At 42.7% G+C, this 22,139-nt stretch overlaps 1 protein-coding gene across 1 annotated transcript; it reads left to right on the top strand.

The window, feature by feature from the left end:
* The first annotated feature begins 26 nt into the window (after positions 1 to 26).
* On the top strand, positions 27 to 15,448 carry LOC119441851 (transmembrane protein 19). The gene is made up of 6 exons (XM_037706486.2): positions 27 to 339; positions 484 to 594; positions 696 to 833; positions 1,372 to 1,626; positions 6,632 to 6,847; positions 10,029 to 15,448. Exons 1-6 carry the CDS (start codon positions 252 to 254, stop codon positions 10,193 to 10,195), a joined length of 975 nt encoding a protein of 324 aa, XP_037562414.1. The 5' UTR covers positions 27 to 251; the 3' UTR covers positions 10,196 to 15,448.
* The last annotated feature ends 6,691 nt before the right edge of the window (positions 15,449 to 22,139 follow it).

The following is a 22,139-nucleotide window of genomic DNA, read 5'->3' on the forward strand; positions in this document are numbered from 1 at the left end:
TATAACCCTGCAGCTGCCGCCGCTGTTTTTCGCATGCCGCTCTGCTTGTAGGCTCGTTTGACGGGTGTTTCGTGTATGTGTGTGCGGTGTGTGTGTCTGCGAGCGCACGGCAAATCTGCGGCACCGAGCAGCGACTGTGTTTGGTTTCACGGCTGTCAGCGCTAGCAGTCGTGCTCGGAACACTGCGATGAAATTAACGACACTTTTACGAAAAGTAGTGTAACATCTGAGCCTTTTCTTTTTTCCATAACATGCTTTTAGTTATCCTGCTCGCTGTGACATTACCTCTATCACTGGCCATTTGGTCCTTGTCAGTAGTTTCATCTTGGTACACAGAAAGTAAGTGGCGTTGCTCGCTCTTGAAAATTATTTGATGCGTATTGTGGGTGTTGTGGATATATTGTAGTTCATTTGAAGTTAATTCATCCAATATAGTTTGATTGCATTGTGACGTGCGCTCATCCATGTGTGTTATGGTTTCAGGTGTAGCGCCGCCCACTCCTCTCCGGTTCTTTTTTTCCGCGTTTATCCCCATTTTAATATCGGCTTGGGGATACAAGAGGAAAAGTCTCGACCTTTCAGGAGCTCTATGTGGTTAGTATTGCTGTGGTGTCATAGATTTGCTGCTCAGAATTTCGTTTAGTTCGCATTGCGGGTTGTCCCTTATTGGCGGCGTGTTTTTCTTTCGCTTTCAGGTGTGGTGGTCGGTTTCGTATTGACGTTAAGCAGCTACCTTTTCCTAGCGAGCCTCTTCGCCTTCTTTATCACATCCTCTCGAGCAACAAAGTTTAGGTCCGAGCTGAAAAGAAAGTTTGAACCAGACCATAGAGAAGGTGAGTATAGTCTTACAGGTTGCTTCGGTGAATATATGTGTTAAGTTTTGTACACTGCCAAGAGGATTTCTTTTTTCTATTTGTTCCTGGTCCATTTGCTGTTACTAATTTCACGGAGTTCAATTTATTCGCTTTATCTTTTGGTTTCACCGGATCAGCGTTTTCTGTGAGTTAACTCGCTGCTGCCTATGATTCATGCTGTACTTCATGTTTCGGCATTCTGGAATGTCCGTAGGGCGCAACCACTTTCTCTCAATAAATTTGGAGTTGTGTATTAAATTGTCAACACCAAGATTATTGCATTGTTTTTGTTCCAGAAGCATATCAGAAACTAGAACCTCATCATGCAGGCTCAGCTTTGACCCTAGGCAATTTGTTTCCATACAGGCGATATGTCTACACCAAAAACTGGCTCCTTCCTTTAAGCACATTAAACATATTGTGGCATGCCATTCCTCATTCAAAGTAGTAACCCTTGCCCGGCTGTCCACATTGTATTTGTGCAACTGTATGGGTTCTTATTGTACATTCTTGACAGGAGGGCAGCGCAACTGGGTCCAGGTGCTTTGCAATGGTGGTATCGCGACTGAGTTTGCGCTGCTGTATGTGCTGGAGTGTGGGATGGGCGAAAGGCTGGCCGATCCAAGCAATGCCTGGCAGTGCACCATCCTCTCGCTGGCCGTGCTCAGCGCCTTAGCTGAGAGCTGTGGAGACACGTGGGCATCGGAATTTGGTAGTGTGCTCTCCAGGGGAGATCCTTTCCTCATCACGTCATTCCAGAGAGTGCCCAGAGGTGAGCACAAAACAGAGCTTTGAATGAATGTTTACATGTGCTGGGAATTTTATCATTAGTTCGTTAAGCGGACCGCTGAACACTGTTGAGCCAAAGAAGGTGCTACCTATATTTATTCAGCTATCCTTCTGGCTGTATACTGTGTGTGTAGTGCTGGAAGATGCCATGCTTTAAAAATGTTAATAGAGGGATCTCAAGCAAAAGGCATTTCTGTGTGTTCAGACTATTACTCTATATGCCCCCGGTGCTACTTTGACTGATTAATCTGCCCTTTGCAAATTGTTCTAAGGGACTGATGCTGCCTCAGTTCTTTCCTTGTATGTCTTGTGCTCTTCCTCAGTTTCATGTTTTCCCCACCACCCTTTTCTTTTCTGAAGGTACAGCCTTCCATATTTCTATAACAAGCTGATTGATCAGCTATAGCTCCAGGATTAGTTTGCTAAAAGCAAGGGTAAGAACAAAAATATCACAAGGACACAAAAGATACATCAGAAACACAGACACAGTGCCTCATTGTGGCAAGTCAGTTTGTACTGTGCTGAATGTTTCTATGCCGAAAGGTTTGCCTTGTTTTTCACATGGCAAACCACAGAGACCATGTCACAATCCAAGGTCATAGTCTGTGAGGCTAAATACGTGCATGTCACATATTGATCACCTAAACCTGTTGAAATAGTTGTTCGACAGACGTGAGCAAGCATACTTTTCGTCAGTATTATTTTCGTGTCTTAAAGTTGGTTTTGAGTTCACTGGCACTACGGGGTACATATCTCTCATGATCCCAAAAATACTTTGCACTGTAGTCGTGCTTTGATTCAGTGAATTTCTTTTGCACAGGAGTGTTGCTAAAAGTGGATGATTATCGCAGCAAAGCTCCTGCAGTGGATGTTTGGTGCATAGCTTGACACACTGTCACACTAAATGACATACAATTAATTGTGGTCTAGTTGCTGCCCTGATGAAGTTCCCTTGTCGAAACGTTGGGTGCAACGACATTCCTTGTTCGACCACAGTTGATCACTTCAAGCTTTCTTCTTCCTGTCAACCTCTTTTGTTTTGAATGTCGTACAAGGCATGCATCATGCATTTGAGCTTTTTAATAGTTCGGAAAAAAAACATCTTTTGAGAAATATCTGTTGAAAGCTGTCAAGGAATGGACTGTTAGGCTGTTGTAGTTGCATGCCATACTGGCGTGCCTTCGATTTTGGTCTTGCCCTCCTTGGCTTTCAGTATGCCCATACAACACTGTATGCACATGGTAGCCTGAAGCTTTTTGTATGTTTTATGCTATAACAAGAAAAAAAGTGAACTATAAAGCAGCAATTTTAAGAAGGCTGCTTTTGTAAATGGCAGTAAATAGTTGTCTGCATAAGGTGTAAAAATGAACACAATTGTATTACAGAAGCTTTCTTGTTTACATGAAAAGAGTGCGTTTTAGAGTTGGGCCAGAACCCTGCAAGTATGCTATTACTATTTTTGACACGCTTTTATCTTAACCATAACATATGTCAACCATAGCCTATATCGCACATTTTGTGCAGTGGCATCCCTATGCATCCATGTTCTTTCTGTATTTTACTGCTATTTACAGTGCAGCACGAATTTTAAAGATTGAGTTTGATTGTACTTTTGCAAGCTTGCGTAGACCTTGAACACAGTCTGGGCATTCTTTGCCCAAATATACCCTTGCACCATTAAATGTTGTCATTCATAATCAGCATGTGTGCTGCAAATGCTGTGTAATTTTATTGCCTTGGCAATAATTACTAGGACATTTCAGTTTATTTGGCTATAGTGCAGACATGTACCCACTATCAGAATCTCTTGTACTTGCAAGTGAGGATTTTATTGTCAGTTGAAACATAATTGCAGTACAGGAGCCATTCGTGTTATTGCGAATGAAACTCTCTGGTGGGAACTTTGTGCACAGGTAAATGACTGATTTGGTAATCGGCACCTTTGTTGGCGGCAACCCGAGATAACTGTAGCCAAAGATAGAAGACCTTCAATGGACTGCAAGTGGAGTGCAAATAGCGGATCGCTTAGATAAGATGGCTGCTTATAATGCCACTTGTATAGGCTTTTGCCTAGATCAAGTTCATGGAACATGCACGTTTCTGGCTGTTTGCATGTGCTCTCAAGTGTGTCTAGAAGATTTATGCTATTCTGAGACAGTTGTTGGCTCTTTGCAGTGTCAGTCTGGAAGGTTGAGGCTTTTCTTAGAGGCTGTCTGGTCGTTTGCAGTCTGCTTCCAGCAATTTCGTCCAGCCTTGGCAAGCTTGTGTATTATCAAGCTACTGTTGTAATTTGCAGGCATTTTACTTTTTTTTTTTGCTAAGGGGATAGGTGAAAGCACATGCAGCCTTAGATGTCGTGAAACAAGGAAAAGTAACGCTTCTGCTGACGCTCAAGGAAAAGTTGAATGGCCTGCTCCTGTCCTTCCTTGCTCATTCTTTTTCTGCTGTAGGAGTAAGCATCTTTTATTTACTTACTTTACCGCTCAGCTATGTTATAAGAGGGTGCTGTGCATATTTGGTTTATTTATATACATGATTGCCACACCTGAATTAACATTATTGCAGGAGAGATGTATACAAGCAGCATGCTTGTAAACGAACATGCACAGGGCAGGCAGAGTAATTGAACAAGTACATTGACACTTTACTTTTTTTTTTTTTTTTGGTGTTCGCTGCATTGAAGAACAAAGAACAATGTTTCATAAAGTAACTTTTGAAAACTAGGTCAAGGCTGTTAACTTTGTCAGCCAAGAAAGTTTGCACCAGTAGAGTTTCCTATTTTTTTATTATTTTTTTGCTTGCATGGAATGTAATGTCAGCGCCATTGCATCAACGTCATGTCATGCTCAGTAGTTTCTAAATAAATAGTTATATAAAGAAATAATGCACATAAATCTTGCGCAGATATTTCTTTTTAGAAGAAACTTGCGTCAGGAACGCCTGCCTAAGTACATTGGAACAGAGAAGTTGTTCTGCTCTGCATCCACTATCCCAATTTTGATGAGGCTTATTGCATTTCAAAGAAAAATCTGGTAAATGTTGACAGCAGGTTATTTGTTAAATTAACAAATAACCTGCTAACAAATAAATTAACAAATAAATTAACTGTTGACAGTCAACAGTTAAAGACCGTTAAATTATGTTTTTCTGAAATTGAGTAAAGAAAAAATTTGTAAATATTTTACAGCACTCTGAATTATATCAATAATTTTGTAGGACTTTTGCAGAACCTACATAAATAATGTGGCCATTACATCAGCTGTAAACTAACATCACATTATATTTGTACGCACTCTTTAGTTGAGTAAACAAATGTAGATGTGAAACAGATTAAACAGATTGTGAACTACATTAGTTAAAGTGTCCTAATTTTCTTCGTGTAGTTGCATGGTATTTTTGCTTTGCAGTCTAGAACGAGCTAAATAAGCAACAGCACATTGCTTTTTGTGAAAAGTTTTTACATCAGAAAGTGCCTGTAAAGATGACTATTTTGCCGTTGTATAGGACATAACTCAAGAAGTGTAGCAGCAAGACAAAAACTAATCACATATTCGAAATCTTCTTGAAGAACTTTTTATTTGGCTTGATTTTCATACCTGTAGTACAAACAATAAAGAAATTTCTTTCGAGTAGCATCATCTATTTCATTGAAATACCCATGGCTTGTTTTGGGCTGCATGCAGCCTTTTTTGGACGCATGACCCTCAGCAGTACATTTAAGGTATTGCAACACATCAGGTGTTAGACACAAATGTTGGAAAAACTCGAAGGATGGCCAGATAAGTGCTTACACACTTGAAGTAAAACTGCCCACAACAAACACCCGAGATTCAAAGCAGCAATGTGCAAACTGGAGCCGGGCACGCTAAGCATTGCTTTATCGCACGTTATTCACACTTGGTGATCTGTGCAAGGTATTGGGAGCCACAGAGGCTCTGAAAGTAGTGGTTTCTATCCTAGCATACACCCTTGCAATTTTTTTAACCAGAATGAGTGAGCACAGACTGTACGGCATGTGAGCACCTTATAACGATAAACGGCGACACTAAAAGCACCACCCTCTAGTGCTAGCATCATCTGCTATGCTGTTCGCACCAGGAGGACACATGCCCTGCCAGGGTTAGCTGTGCAGTCCTTTCGTGCAAGAAGCTCGTGTGAGACCAGATGTTAATGTTTCACTTGCATGCGCTTTCCATTTTGTCTTTGTATTACCGAAAACCACCCATGTGCCAGGGCATGGAGATAAAAAAAAATAGGGGAAATTTATGAACATGTGCGAGGTATTGCCACAAAAAAAAAAGTAGCAGAAGCGATGATTGCGAATACTTGTAGCTGCATGACCTAGCTATTTGTGGCAGAGCGCGATGGGGCCTTGTGCATAACAAAGGCAGGACATATGCACTCCTGAAGCGAACAGCGTAGTACACTGCATTCGAATTGGAGAATGCTTTGCGTATTTGTGCATACTATCACCAATCTCGCCGTTGTAAGGCACAGACATGTCGTACGGTAAATGCTTGCGTGTTCTGGTTAAAATATTGCAAGGGTGTACATTGCAAGCCATGACAGGCAGTACTGTAGCGGATGAGAGCGACATTGTGTGCATTGCAAAGAAATTGTTCTTCAGAAAATGGCAACATGCACTGTGACAGCCTGCTGCTGTTGCAATACGTAAATGAGTCCAGTGCCCGAAGAATTGCTGAAGTCTGCAGATTCTTTTTCTGTAATCGGTACGAAACTGATTTCTGGCAGGTGAACTTGCTGGGGCCGGTGTGCATTCTGCATAAAACAGTGGGTGTTTTTAGTTCATGGTACTATACAATAATCACCCTTTATCTTGCTTTAACTTCCTTTTCCATGTCTCTTAGTTTCCACACCACCTTAGTACAGGATAGCAGGCCAGTCATAAGAACCTTTGCACTTTCCATTTTCTTTTCCTTTGTTTCTCTGGTACTTAAACCCTATTGAGTATCATTTTGACCATGCAGGAACTAACGGGGGCGTTTCCCTGGAGGGCCTGTTGTTCAGCGGCTTGGGTGGGGCCTTCATAGGCCTGATTTACTACATTGCTATGGCTCTGTTTGTGGGTCCGAGCAGCCTACAGGCAGCCTCGGCCCAGTGCCTAGTCATTCTGGTTGGCACCCTGGCGGGCTTCCTCGGATCCCTGCTGGACTCTTTCCTCGGGGCCACTCTGCAGTTCTCAGGTGGGGCGGAACACCAGCCTTTTGTAGACATGAAGCATAGCCATTCCGAAGAGCTGTTCTGCGAACATTTTCAGTTTCTGCTTCAGGTACAAACCATCAATCAGATGCTTGTTTTTGGTGTTGTGGTCATTGCTCTTGTTAGCTCAAAAATCTAACGGAAACGTGCAGCACCTGTAGGCTTTTGAATGTCTAACCATAATCCTGTTCCTGGTGTTTTTATTGCATTATTAAAATTGAACCTTATTTTCTGATAATACTCATTTGTGAAACCTTGCACGAGTGCATCAGCTGTTTTGCTAGGTATTTAAGTCCAAAATTTCGTATTGGGACAGTAGCTGCCTTTAGGGATGCAACTGCAGTGGAGGGTAACAAATGAGCACTGAAGCAATGTGCTTATGGTGTGGGTGGGGGGGGGGGGGGAGCTGTTGGAAAATATGCTTAGACTTCTGTGTCTGTCTCTGAGCAGCTCACTGTCATTTGCAGTACCAGTGCCTCTTGGTAAATCTCATCTCTCATTCAATCGCATATGACCAATAGCATGGTGGATGGCTGCTGTGCAATCAAGACTTCTGGACAAATATGCACTGCCATCGAGGGAGTAGTGCTTCACTGACATGTGGCAATTGTCAGGGTAGAAGGTGGTGCATGTTGTTGTGCACCCAGTTAAGTGCATTGTTTACTCCCCTGTCCTTAGGACTGCGGCATCGATGGAAGATATACACCTCTGAAAGAAAAAAGGCAGCAGTATGCTGCAGGCAGCATGGCGGCGTGAGAGCAACTATACTGCCAGGCCATCAAGTGCATGACTGCTTGCAAGATAGGAGTAAATAGAGATCGCTGGGAGGTACCTTCATCCTGCAGTAAACACAAATAGGCTGATGATGATGGACCCATTCTTGGCCACTCGTCCAGAATGGGTATGTGCCACTGTGATAGAGGGCATATAGAATGCTTAAGGAAACCATGGTGGAACTTATTTTTGAGCATCGTGCATGAGAAGGACTATCCACTGGGACAAATCAGCGGCACAGAGAGTTCTCGTTGGCCACTGCACTCTGCGAACACAACGTGCAACACCTGAAGCTGTTATTGACGGGAGCTAAACCATCAAAATGAGCGAATGGCAGGTAGTCAGGCGAGGAGCACCTACACTCAGCTGCAATGAACACCAGCATGCACCTCGGGCACCCAGTGCATGTTGCTCATTGCCTGATGACAGTGCTGTGTGTGCCTAGTCATACATTACAAAAGGTTTAAACATCTCCGATGATGTGCTGTAGGATGTCATGCATAACTAGTGGCCATCCCTGGACGAGAGTCCTAACAGTTTGCATGCGGTTTTCATCTCCTATGACAAATGAACGTATTGACTGTATAAAGTACGTTACTGCAGTCAATTGCATTGAAGAAGTTTCTCAATTTTATTCACCTCAAAGCCTCGGGTCGACCTGTATTCTGCATCTACCGATATTCCAGCTTTTACAGTATGTTGTATGTAGGTACATTGTAATGGGTGTGGACTGCACCTGCAAAATGTTTTGCATAACATTGATTCTCACGGTGCGTGTGATCTGCATAAATTTTTCCCCATGAAAAATTAGGCTGCATCGCTGGTTATCCTTAGTGGTGGTTCATCATTGGTGCTGGAGTCCAGGTGCATGTTCTCATTGATGTCCTGGCCGTACGACCGCTTGCTGGCTGTTTTCTGGCTTACGTTCATTACCGACACCATTACCACATATTGCTGCTGTCACACGAAAACTGTTGTATAAACTCCCCTGCACAGCTTCGCTGTAAAAGATCCATTCTCGAAGTTGAGCGTGAAATTTGTGGCTAGATAGATGATTTTGCACTGGCAACACAACACGCATGAGCTGTGCCCCTGCCACTGCTGCTCAGTCATTGGGATAAAGCGTCTGTGTCCAAGGCAATGGGGAGGATGGCATAGCAGTGGTTCTCGGCCCCCTGTGAACCGGTGGAAGTGATGGGGGAGGTCAAAGGGTTATTTCCTTTTCGACTAAACAATTGGCAATAAACGTTTTGACATGTGTGTTTTTATTTTTCTTCCTGTGCTGCCGCAGTTCCAGGAGCAGGTCCCGGAACTGGGAATGAGTCAAGGCTAAAAAAACAAAACAAAAAAAGAAAGTGCACCCTCGCTGGCTTCAAACCCGTACCTTTTGCTACTAAGAAGCTGGCTTTCCTGCAGAGTTCAAATGTATCGTGCCCAAGTATGCTCTACAGGCGAAATTTCGCCAGCAGCACGAAATTATCATAAAATTCAGCACAATATCACCCCAATACTCTTAGATAGAAAAAAATGCTAAGAACAGTGTTTGCTCACGTACAACAAGCAATATATTCAATTTAATTCGAATATTCGTATCCAACCGAATGTTAGAACAATTTCAAATATCTATTTTTTGAATCGAATTCGAAGATGAAAAATATATTCGATAATATTCGAATATTCAGACTTTTCAAATATTCACACACACCTATTTTGTGGGCTGGGGTTTCGCGGACCCCCATTTGAGAGCCATTGGCATAGGACAATGCGGCCCAGTGCCTGCAGCAAGACTGTGCTGTTTCTGTTCAGAGAGGAGGAAAAGGCGAAAAGGTGGTGTTAGTGATACTTTAGTTTTATTCTCTAGGGACATTACTCCAGGTGCACAAAAATCATTCCCCCCCGCCTAAGGCATTTCGCATAGTCCATGTATTACTTTCATGTTAAACCCAGTCAACCAACCACTCAATCAGTTTGTTTGTGGCATCATATGATAGGTTCCAAAGAAATATGGATGTTTCATGGAGAAGAAAGCATGAATGACACTGATACGCAGATGTGGGTGCTGTCGGAGCGGTAAAGCTAGGCTAGCTAGAAACCACTGCAGAAGGGAAAAGAATGCCACTAGAAGTGACTTTATGATGACCACAGTTGGCTCGTGTGTTACAGCACAGTTCCTGAAAATGATACTTATCTGCAAGCTGTTGAGCTGCTTCACAACCTCAAGCTGAAGTTGTGACAAATTGTGCAAAGTGAATGTTCACTTTGAAAAAAAGCTCATACGATTGGGATACATGCAGACTCCCATTGTAGATTTCTTCATTCCACACAGTTTGCTGGATGTCTTCCAGGGCAAGTGACTTGTTGCTCACATCGCACATTCACATATTTTTGCAGGTGTGCACACCAAGACAGGCCGGATAGTCGAACGTCCTGGACACAACGTGAAGCGCATCTGTGGTGCCAACATCCTTGACAATCACTCGGTCAACCTTTTGTCCAATCTGGTCACAGCTTTCACAGTACCCTTGATTTCAGTGAAGTTGTATTCATTCCTTCGCTGATCTGCATTTCTCAGACTCCTTTTGATGCTGCTCTGCTGATTAATGAGCCAAGCAGAATCTTTTGGGTGTTGTCTCATTAATGGTGATAAAGATTGCTTGTTTTGTGTGTGCAGGATATTTATTTTTATTTTGCCTGCTCATGCCGCATGGTGTGGTGCGGTGCACAAAAATGGCACAGGCAGTAGGATATGACTTTTCGTTGGTGTCAGCTTAGTCAGTCCTAAGCACATCTTCTGCTTAACGTCCTTTGAATTGTTTGGGGGAAATAGTGGAATCGAGGCGACGAATTCTTGCGTTCAAACAACCCACTGTACTGGAAGTTTTGACAAAAATATCAATATCAAACAAATGTGGTAGCCTGTCATTTGTTTGTGTAATCATGAAGTGTTTTGTTTTATTCTACCTGCCTCATTGCTTTAATAGGTTTTTTTTTCCTCTTTCAGAGAAAAAAGTAGATGCCACGTACCTACTAGCAAGTTTCGTGAAATTTAACAAACCTTGTGAGCTGCGTGCCTACTTTTCACCGTAGAGGTCATACCATATTGTGGTTTTGTTGTTGTGCCAGGCTGATCTAAATTCAGAAGGTGTGGCTGTAGTGCATTATCTGACCAAGAAGCCATAGCTTTGTGAATTCTAAATAATCCAAAGGTTGAGTTGCATGGTTTCAGTAGTAAAGAAATTTAATTGCCGTTAAAGCAGTGCAGTTGCCAGCCGATAATTTGTACTCGACGGGAGCCGCTGAAAAGTAAGAAAAATAGGGAGTTTGAAATATCGGATTTGCCGAAAAAAATTTCAGGGGTGATTTAGTGGTAAATGCGAGAGCGATGTGTTAGGCATGACGTTGCACCTCTTTGAGGTCCCAGATCCGTGATCTAAAGCGCATTCACCACATTGCAAAGTGTTGTTCAGGAGCTCAGTCGACAAAAGTCCTGCCTCTCTGTGGAGTGAAGTGCAACTGACAGTGGTTTGGAGCACACCACCGTTAGTTGCACCATATATATATAATATATATATATATATATATATGTGCACACACACACACGCATATGCACTCTTCTAAGCTCTTCCAATCCCATCTCTACCATGTGACCGGCTTCACACACACACACACACACTTTTTTCTGCTGAGACACTCCCAATGCAAACACTAAAATTGGCTTTATTTCACAAAGGGCCAAATTAAGAAGCTTGTCAACATGTTGCTACGTGCACATGCGCTTGCATGTGGCCTAGTCAGTCTGTATTTCGACCATTATCATGCTATTGCTACTGATAGACGAAAGTACCATCAATGGACGCAACAAATCTCCATTCTCTGGTACCGTAACTGTAGTCGACTATGCTGTGATAGCTTAATAATTGTGGTTTTATTCGCTACATGCACTTACCTCACTTAATTGCCACCATCATCGGCGCAGACATTGAGGGCGACGTTTGCAGCCTCTTTAAGCAGCTTGATGATAATGACCGACAAAAATTCCCAATAGCAATCAAAGAAGTCACCCAGGACCTTGTCGCTATTCCAGGACAAGCCGCAAATCCAGCCTTAGAACCTAGCAGCATAGCTTGGCTTGTCCCATGCTTTGGCTATGGCCAGGGACTACTGGTTTGACTAGGTTTTGCTAATATTTGTTTCGAGAAGGTCCAGGCAACAAGGCCAACACTCATGTCGGCCAACATTATGTCAGCAGTGTGTATCAAAGTAGAAATCTAGCTCTTGGCCAGATTAGCATGCGGTTGAGCAGGCCAAGTCCGAATTATTGAATGGAATGCTGTAAGGTAACTGAAAAAGTGGTTGTCATTATGCATTAAATCTAAGGGGACTGGGGCAGTGCAGCAAAGCTATCTGAATAATCAAGTACGTCCAAATTATCATTGTCTGTATCATCGGTTGGCAACTGTATTCTGATGTTCAATGTTCCCAGTTGATCAGGAAGGTTCGGTTTGCCAGCTGACTTAAACCAAGAGATTTGGCAAAACTGGCAAGCAACAATATTGGAGCAGGCAAGTTAGTTTGAGTAATTTTCTGTGTGATATTTTTTATTTTCCATGTTTCAACTTGAAAAGTTGCTTTTTCTTGTGTTCATACAGATGGTTGTGTAGAGACTTCAGTTACGTGTTTTAGACAGCCTTATTTATGCGTACACATGCAAAAGTAAATAGAAACTCCTATTTGTCTTTTGATCTTTACTTATGCTCCATCCAGTAACATTATTGTTGCTAACATTTTTACAGGCGTCTACCATCGGCCTCTACCATCATATAGACAAATGATATATGAATGGGACAATTTAAACACAAAAGAAGGCTAAGATTTCATTTATGTAATAAAGTTGTTGCATTGTTATAACGAAAATTGATGTGGCAATTTGCCCATACACAGAATAGTATAGTGTATGTCAAAGTTTTCATTAGGCTTGCTTATACAGTCGAATCTTGTGACAAAAAACATGGATAGTAATGAATTCGTGAATACACCAAACTCTTGTTGAAATTTTACAAGATTCGCACATATATAAGACTTTCTAAGGAATTGGTATGTGCACATTTTAAATTATACCAAACTATTCAGTTCTGCAACTGGCTCAATATGGGCACATAAGGCAGGCTTTGCCACTGCACACCGATAGTTGGCAGTGGCACTGCAGGCACGAGTGACTCATTCTCTCAAGCATCTACAAAATTTTCGTGTCTAATGTGCTGAGAGTGCTACTCAGCATAACAGTGTAAATACTCGATGGCGTGGTCAGTGTCGTAGCATGACCTCCTAGATCTGGTGGCATGCTCAGGTGGGCCGAAAATGTCGGAGGCTGTGCCCACCCTTTCCCCCAATCTCTGAAGTCATGCCTGTAAGTGTTACTGGTTCCACGATGCGAGGGGCGCATCATTGCACATGGTTCAGCGTCCGGCATGGCAGGAAACACTAAAAAGCGGAAAGCTCTGACATATGTGGGGCAGTTGCACTAATCTTAAATAATTTTACCTCCTAATTTTATACTATAACGAGAGAAAGGGGAAAAAGGAAAGATTACTCAGGCTGTGTCTGGTTGGCTACCCTGCACTTGGTGAAGGTGAAAGGGCAAAGATAGATTGAAAAAAAAAGAAAGATGGAGACAATAAAGTGGCAGTTGATATGAGCACTCTCAGAGAAATATTCGCTGACAGTCGCAGGCGTTCATACAGTTCAGTTGCCTTCAAAAGGTGCAATAGGGCTTTAAGGGCCTTGTGCACAAAAGAGTGCTTATGCTTAGGCCATAATCCACTCTCCGAGGAATAGATCCTGGAACCGTCATCCAAATGCCTGGGACTAGCTTGTAGAGCACATTGTTGAGCGTTGAAGGCTGGGAATTGGCACCGAAGGTGCTCTATTGTCTTGTAGCACCCACAAGAATTGCATGCAGTGCTGTAGGCCATTCAGATGAGGAATGAATAAGCATTCGTAAGTGCGATGCCCAACGAGATGAGACACAATAAAGTTGTTTCGTGATGGGAGAGTCTGGTGGTATGCGAAGACGCAAGTAAGGGTCGATCGTGTGAATACAAGTGGGAGTTGGTGAAACCCGGTGAATTCCATTGTCAAAGTGTGATGTGTGGTGGGCAAGGGATTTAAGTTGCTGCGCAGCATTTATTCTCAAGGTGGTATAGGCACACGCAGATCTTGTTGACGAGCCGAGCACGCAGCTTTTGCGCTGTTGTTGCCACCAATTCCGAAGTGGCTCAGCAGTCATCGAAATAGAATGTCAGGTCTGTGTTCTGCTATACCGAACTAGGTTGGAATCTAATGTGGTTCAAGTGTGTGTGCCTGCATCAGGTATATTGTTCCATTTTTTTACTGGGCCTTTTAATTTTTCTTTTAAGTTCTTTTGTCCACATCAATGTACGTGCAGTTAAGCGAAGTGATAGGGTGTGCATTGATAGCAGTTGGCGTCATTGTGGTGACAGTACTAAATGGGGATAGGTTGATGGGGCAAAGAGTAGAGGGTCTGGAGGGGCTTAATTTTTTTTTATTGCTTTACAACATTGTGTGCATTACTCACATGTACACAAATAAGAACCACATTTGTAAAGTTCCCAACGTTAGACTTGTCTCTCAACAATAGCATGACAGCCTCTACCCTTTTTAGTGCTTTCTTTTGCATTTTATATTACAATGCCACAGTTAAAGCAAGCCACGGTGGCTGATTGAATGGTTGGGACAAGTGAGCTACTGTTTCAATTTTCTTTTACACTGCTGTGCCGCTCATAGGTCAGGTGTAATAACCGTGTTGTCTTACTTCTAGCCTGAATACGAGAACAAAACCAAAGGATCAGAACTGCTTCCCTGTTTTCCGCAAGTTAACTTGCTGCGATTAGGAGGCTATGCACACACAGCAATATCAAGAGAAGCTTCTATTTATGTTTATCTGTGTCCCCAGTCAGTACATTTTCTCAGAAGAATGTTTCTTTTTTTTTTCTTTATTACATACTAAGTGGTGCCTTGAATAGTTAAGCAAGAACAACTTTTGCAAGCAAGTGCAGCTCGCAGTGAGCCACCACTTTCCCCTCTTCAGGTGCATGCAAGAATGGCAGCAGGAAATGAGGTGCTGGTGGGCCAACGCAGAAAGTTGGCAACAGGAGTCTCTTTAAGTGAGGAAGAGGAAAGCGTGTGAATTTGGGAATTCAAGCGCGAGATGCTAAGGCCAGCCATTGGTAGCGTAGGAGAGAAGTGCTAATCAAATTGAGCTAAAATTTTAGATAAAGAAATGGTGCTTCGTGATATAGTACAAAGAGCAGATGACACATTAGAGCACTTGTGTGCATTGTCTGCTTTTCTTCCCATAAAAAGGGCCTATTTACTTCGTTGCCAAAATTGATGTTTGTTGAAGATACAAGTGCCGACGAACCAGGCACATCGACTGTGCGGTGTAGCGAGGTGAAATCATTGAGCCTAGCATGGGCACCTGATTGCACAGTGCTTGACGTGTTTAATTCCCACTTTGACTCTGGCTTGTAACTGGGTAGCTGAGCACTGCAAAAGTGGTCTCTTTAATTTGCCGAGGACACCACTGTACAAAGAGAAGCAAAATGACTATAATGCTATCATTTGGCGAGCAAGCGCACTTAAAAATGTGCTTACCTTTGCATACAGGTGCCTATATTTGAGATGTCATTGCAAATCTTGTGCCATGAATATATTGCTCAGTCGTTCCTGGTGGATCACGCCCAGTGCATGTGTGACTTTAAAATACCTGCCACAGAAGCTGGAAAAGAAAATCTTTTTACTGCTATCGTATAAGCTTTTTCAGAGGTTGTAGCCATATCTTTCTTTTGTTTTGCGGAGGAAAAAAAGTGCTGCGTCACTTCTGTAATATTATTGACCTAAAGCATGTGCTTTAATTCTGCTGTCAATCTCAAGTTCATAGCTTATACCCACACATGAACATATACATCCTGCCCGCACATCGTCCTTATTGCTGCACGTTTACTTGTGGCAAGGAAGCAGTTCAGATCCTTTCTTTTTTGTTGTTCAGACACATTCATTTTATGATCACATTTTGCCTGTCTTATCTAACATAACATTGTCGGAAGACTGACACCTGTTATGCCAGTGCTCATCTTTGCTGGAGTTAGTGTAGTGTCAAGCTTGGGTTTATCTGTGGCCGTTTTTCAGTTGTGATCCCGTAAATTTCAACCAGACAAATGTATAGTCATAATTATGAAAAAAAGAATTATGAAGACACTAATGATTTGCTGCGATTACATTTTTTTTTCTTTCCCCATTTGGATTTTGGATGTATTCTAGCCTCAGTGCTGGCTTGCACGGAAATGTCTTCAATGTCTACTAGTGCACTTGAAAAACAAAAGCAACTATAAGAAAAGGCTACATGCTCCTTGTCACAGTAGCGATTAACTTGCTGTGTGATGAGCCTGTCACATACTTTTACATGGCATAATCAGCTGCAAAACGGTCAAGTATGAGAAACGTTCGTGACTTGCAGTATTCACTCATGCAGCTCAGTCACTCATTTCTTCATGAACAAGAAGCTGAACATGCGCTGCTTCCAGTGGCGTTGTTTGCTTGAATGACAATCACAAATGACAACGATATTATGGAAAAGGTTGTTTATCTACTGCATGTTTAGGCATAGATGTATCCCCATTTGTCATTTGTCATCAGCCTTCGCATTTCTGTCTTATCTAACATAGTAGCATTGGAATACTGACACCTGTTATGATGCTGCTTATCTTTGTTGGAGTTCAACGGAATTCCAGCGCAGTGGTCAAGCTTGTTACGTATGTGTGGCCGTTGTTGAGTTGTGAACCTGGGGCGCTATAATGTAAAATGATTCCAAACTGTTTTGATTCCAATTTCTGCAATCAGCCTCCACGATTGGTAAAAATATTTTCAGGCCACTCCCAACTTTGCCTGTCTGTCACGCGACGCCACGAAAACCGCGATAGCTCCCCATCTGATATAACGTGTACACACTGATTATGCATGATTAAACCGCACAAAAGAAAAATAATCATTCCTGATTCAACGCATTTTCACCATTAGCCCTCTGCTATTGGTCCAATGTTTTCTGGTTACGCCCACTTCACCTGTCTGTCACGCGACCTCACAAAACCGCAAAAACTCACCATGTCAAAGTGACGTGTACGCGAAAAAAATGCATTAATATGCCGAACAAAACTGAAAATTTTTCGGAATAGCCACAGACTGCCCCATTCTGAAAGGAATAGAAGATGGCTGCCCGCCGATCGCTCAGGCCCTGGCTACTCGCACCTGCCAGTGAGCATGTATTTATTTGCTCATGATAAACCTTTTTGCGTGCCAGAAAAACGTTATCGAGCCCTTTCGGCATGCATACGACATCGCTCTGCCAACTCTTCCTTGCTGAGGAACCGTTTTAGCGGCATTCTTATCCTTCTGTTGCACGCCGCCGCGATTTTCGACCAACCACCGCAAGCTAAGTAAGGCGAAGCGGACCAATACGAGAAGCCGGCACCACCCTCTTCATGCGGTTATCTATTTTCACTGTGCTGGCTCAGCCCCATCGAAACCCTCTCCACTAGAGTGCGCTCCTCGCCTCTTGTCAGCCAATTAGATAAGAAAAACCACTGAGTGTAGACAATGTTGTTGGTTTTGAAAGTGAACAAAGGTGACCTCCTATAAACGAGGAGATTGTTCGATTGGGTTGTTTAGACAACGCTGCGGGTCACAGCCCGATGCTTGCGTCGGTGGTTACGTAAATTTGACGTCAGGAGTTTGGAATCAAAACAGTTTGGAATCATTTTATGTTATAGCACCCCTGTATCAGTATAAGTTTCAAACAGAACGCAGTGACTGGCTAACTGTCAATTCTGGCAATTCCACTGGACTATTGCTAACAGTTTTCGTACTATTGGTTGCAGGCAACTTTATTATTTCAATGTTTTGTCGCTGTCATGATTTCTGGTTTGAGGCTGTATGGCCTGCTATTGATGGAGAAAACTGTATTCACACTGTCTTTCTGTTTGAAGTGTTTCATGGTTACCAATGGTGTTGTAGAATGTGTATAATATATTGTCGAACAACTTGAATCCAAGTTGTTGACAAGCCACATGGGAGCGTGCTCTACATTTCTTGCCTTCAATTTACAGACTTGTTCCGCGTAATTGTTGCACACGCCGGTTTTGTGTCACTTGAGTGGTGCTTTTAGCAATATATATATATATATGATAGTGCAATACTTTTCCCAGTGTAAATGCCTTCCAGCACCAGTGCATGGAAAGAAAAAGGGGGGGACGGCATTCGCTGAAAAAGATTCTTTTGCCTTTTACATGTACAACAGCATACTGAGACAATCAACTAGTTACTTATTCCCTTTATTGAATAACAAGTGCAGCTGCAAATTTAATGTTTTTCGGTCTGCACTTGTGCTCACGTACATGAACAAAGAGTGACATGCCAAAACTGACTGCCGCATTGGGGGCAGAAAATTGATGTAGAGCCGAGGAGACCAGTTTACTAGGTGCATCTGTTATTTTTCAACGAAATGCTGAAATTGTACAGAACATCGTCTTTTTTAAACAGTGAACATCTGTCTTTGCTGGACTTGGCACCGATCCTGTCAGCTTTCTATCTCTCCCTCAAAAGCCGTTCCTTTAGCACCTTTACTCCTCACTGAACCCACCCTCTGACCCCCTTTACCCCTCACCAGGTCATACCAAAGTGCACACAAGGCAGTCAAACTTGCAGTCACGTGAAATAATCAGGTGTGACACCTGTTTGCTGTCTGCACGGTAGAGCTACTGAAAGTGAAGCAAATTTCTTCAGATTTTCCCCCTCTCTGATTGTATAATTTTTGTACATTCATTTTGATAATACATGTTGCACCTGCCTAATATTTCGTTAGTATGATCATTGACTATGCATGGCCAAGTAGAGGAGCTTCTTTTTCTTATCTGCATTTGAGCTTCACATTCCTACCAGCTTAAAGTCATTGCCTTAACACAGCCCTGTGTGCGGAAACCTTGGGTTTTAAATTGCTGCACCTTAAAACATATGGACGTGCTCTGATGGTGCCCTGTCTGTGGCACATTAGCATGTCCTGGCTCATTCGCGTCCGATATGTGAGCAGCACCCCGTAAACTGGTCTCTTGTTACGCCTCTGCAAATGCTGCGTTTCTAGCTGTGCATTATTCGTAGAAAACCTGTGTACCTCTGTGTTAGCTGAAGCAGCAAATCACCAGTTTCTTGTGTGAATTTGTGCAGAAACATTAGCCGTAATTGTTCAGCATAGAATGTTGAAATACCTCGCAGAATACTAATGGTGATATGTACGAGTAAGTCTCAATAGCATACTGTTTCCTGTTTTTCAGCATGGCAATAAGCACAATAGTTTATGCAGCACTCAAAAATAACCTGCACGGGCTGAATTCAAAAAGCATTCAGCCCACGCAAAAAGCTTTAAACCATGCTTTTGGTGGCACCCGGCAAGGGCTGGAAATCTGGGTAGGTTGGTAATTATTTAGTAGTTATGTGCATAATGGTCAGACCATTATGCACGTGACTACATGAGGAGCAAAAGTATAGAGAACTGCTGCATCAGCAAGAACTTAAAATTTCTTCTAGCCTGATTGTGCAGTGTGAAATTTTCTTATTCATTAAATTGGGGAATATGTACATGTAGGCTGTACCACTTCATTTTAGCGTGCATGCCTAGGCTGTGAATTTAAAAAAAATGTTGTACTACATCCTGTGGTCTCTAAACTATTGCTCGTGACTGTACAGGTCTTGCTGATCTGGCTCTTTGAGGAAAGCTTGCTTGGGACCACAATGTTCACATTAGGCTGGTTAACCAAGCAAGCAAAAATGTATCTATGAAGGATATTCGTTACAGGCATACGTTCCCACCCTAGTCCTTTTATATGTTGTGACATTCATGAGTGAAGCATTGGATGAAAGCAAAAAAAGAAACCATTGGAAAATGATTTCGGAATGTCATCCCAGGCCATGCTGAGTTTCCTCTTGTGTTTGTGTATGTCCGTCAGGCACAGAACATTCCCCGGTAGCTTGTTGCAGGCAGTCACAAAGAAGTGTGCTTCACATTTCACAGAAGGTATACATTGCTGAATCAACTAGCGTCGGTGCACTGTAAGTGCACTGGTGCACCATTTTGCACTTAGGTGTTGACCTTCTTGCACTGAGATATTGACCTTTTGCTCATTCATGTCTGTTACTGTTAGCATGCTAGCGTGATACTGTCAATGTTTGCCAGTTCTAGCAGCAGTACACGTTGGAAACGAAAATGAACCCATCGAATGTCTCTACGAGCCATGACAATCACTGATGTATTTGTACTCGATGCAGTGCAAATATTTTGATATGGCCATATTTGTGTGGATGCCTCTATACACACATGTGTACACATTGTGGCTTAGTGTTGTTGACTAGAGTAGCATCAGCAAGAGTATGTCTGGTTCTAGCAGTAGTTATTGGCACTAGCACACTCACACTTCAGAAAGTAGAGTACTATATTTATAGTGCCCAAGGGGGAGTGTTGACCTTGCAAGTCACCTGTTAACATAATAAATTCTTGATTGCATATCTTTGAGGGAAAACACCCAAGAAATTCTTCGTATTTGGTGAATCTGAAGAAGGGGAACCGAGAGGCCCAGTTTTTGTTAGTCAGTCATATGATGCCAACAGGCAATGAAACCAGGGAAATCGTAGGGTAAATTACTTGTTTTCATCGATATATCCTCCTCGGACACGAAGCCCGCTCAGGGGTATAATAACTTTTTAAGCCGGTTCTTATTACCGACTGTTATATTAGGAACGTGAAAATGCCATTTTTCGTTTGAATACCCTGCTTAGATTCTGGAGGCAGCATCTCCATGTAAATGCAGAAAGTAACCGTTTATGATTCTTGTCATAAAAGCCATTCTTAATGGCCATTACACATAGATGAAGATCTAACATTGCGTGGTATGTTGGTTTGTTGATGTTGCATTCTCAATCTTGTTTTAACTCGCAGTAATCGAGAGGTACTTGATGGTTAGTTGCCTTTTGTCGTTTGTGATGACAAAACGGCCTAGACTGAATTGGCGTGAATGTTCACTAAAGCTTAAAGCAGTAATGCCCCTAAACCACTTTCACACAGTTCTGCATGCTTCAGACTTAAAATCGGGGTTGGATATTTTACGTAATTGCAGCAGAGCTAATCCTGAAAAGGAGTAAAAGCTTTGTAACCAATTGGGTACTATGGGACTGAAGAGTATTTACAAGTGATAAAGTAAAGGGAAATGAAAGTAGATGAAAACTTGGTGCGGGTAGAACTGCGTTTTTTCACCTCCCACAAGTTGAATGAATTGTACAAATTTAGGTTGAGACAAGTGCCTGAGAGTTAGTGTCTTTAACTGATGTGGAACCAACTGTCTCTTGCACTCTGTATGCTGGCTTGCAAATAGCATTGTGAAATGTTTATTGCACACAATCAATATTGGATGTTTTACTGTACTGGAGGACCCTTAAAACATTGGAGATATGCTTGTAAATGCATGCTCACAGAGCCAATCAATTTGTTCTGCAATGCTGAATCTTTACTCATGTTGCAAAATAACCTTGTGATGGGAATAAATAAATGTATGTCTCTGTGTTACTTATCTGTCTGATTTGTCAGCAGAGATAATGATGGTGTGATGCAGTGAACTGTTCTGTGCGACTTGCATTATTTTTTATCATACACATGTGCTTTGCATTGTACTGCTTGGGTACACGCAAGCAATGTGATTCTCGAGAAGTCATTTTGATCATTGTTCAAAGACAGTTACATGACACAAAGAGGGAGCTTTTTGTTTGCCATATGTACCTTGGTGCATACGGGTGATCTCGTATGACCTGAGTGAGAAAAGAAATTAACATGTAGCAGTGTTACCATGTTAAGTGCTGAGAGTAATCCTACGCTAGGGCTCTTTCGCTTAACAATTCAGGCTAGTGTTTTTAATTGCGGTAGCAATTACTGACAATACCAGGCGAATTTTCGTTGTCACGGTGATGTTCCGTACAAAGTCTGTGCGATGAGTTAATATCGCGCCCCAAACGCTGTTTGCTGTGGGTGCGAGGGGAAGCGTGGGAGTGGGAGCCAAGAAGGATGGTGGCTGAGCGCGTGGTCAAATGCATGCTAAGGGCTGGGGGGAGAGGAGGGAGGGTTGGGGCAGGTGAGCAGCACGTCTCCTCCTCTAGCCCGCCGTACGCCACCATCTTGAAGGTAATCTCCGGCGGGGCCAAAGACTGAGGGAGCCGAAATGGCTTGTAGGTGCATGTGCGCTAAAGCCCCTCAATACAAGTGCACTGTTTTCGTGTGCACCTAGTGTTGGAGGTCGCGTAATCTGTAGTACGGTGCATGACCGCCACCAGCTCGGTATTAATTTCTTTGGACTTGTGTCCCTTAAAGGGCAACTCCGGTTTTGGCACGGA

The sequence above is a fragment of the Dermacentor silvarum genome, chromosome 2, assembly GCF_013339745.2.
Source record: "Dermacentor silvarum isolate Dsil-2018 chromosome 2, BIME_Dsil_1.4, whole genome shotgun sequence".
Taxonomy (NCBI): domain Eukaryota; kingdom Metazoa; phylum Arthropoda; class Arachnida; order Ixodida; family Ixodidae; genus Dermacentor; species Dermacentor silvarum.

What these genes read in the sequence shown, in the direction of transcription:
- LOC119441851 (XM_037706486.2), top strand. Translation starts at nt 252, where the DNA reads ATGCTTTTAGTTATCCTGCTCGCTGTGACATTACCTCTATCACTGGCC. An exon ending in TTCATCTTGGTACACAGAAA is followed by an intron (nt 340 to 483) that starts GTAAGTGGCGTT and finishes TTATGGTTTCAG; the next exon opens with GTGTAGCGCCGCCCACTCCT. An exon ending in TGAACCAGACCATAGAGAAG is followed by an intron (nt 834 to 1,371) that starts GTGAGTATAGTC and finishes CATTCTTGACAG; the next exon opens with GAGGGCAGCGCAACTGGGTC.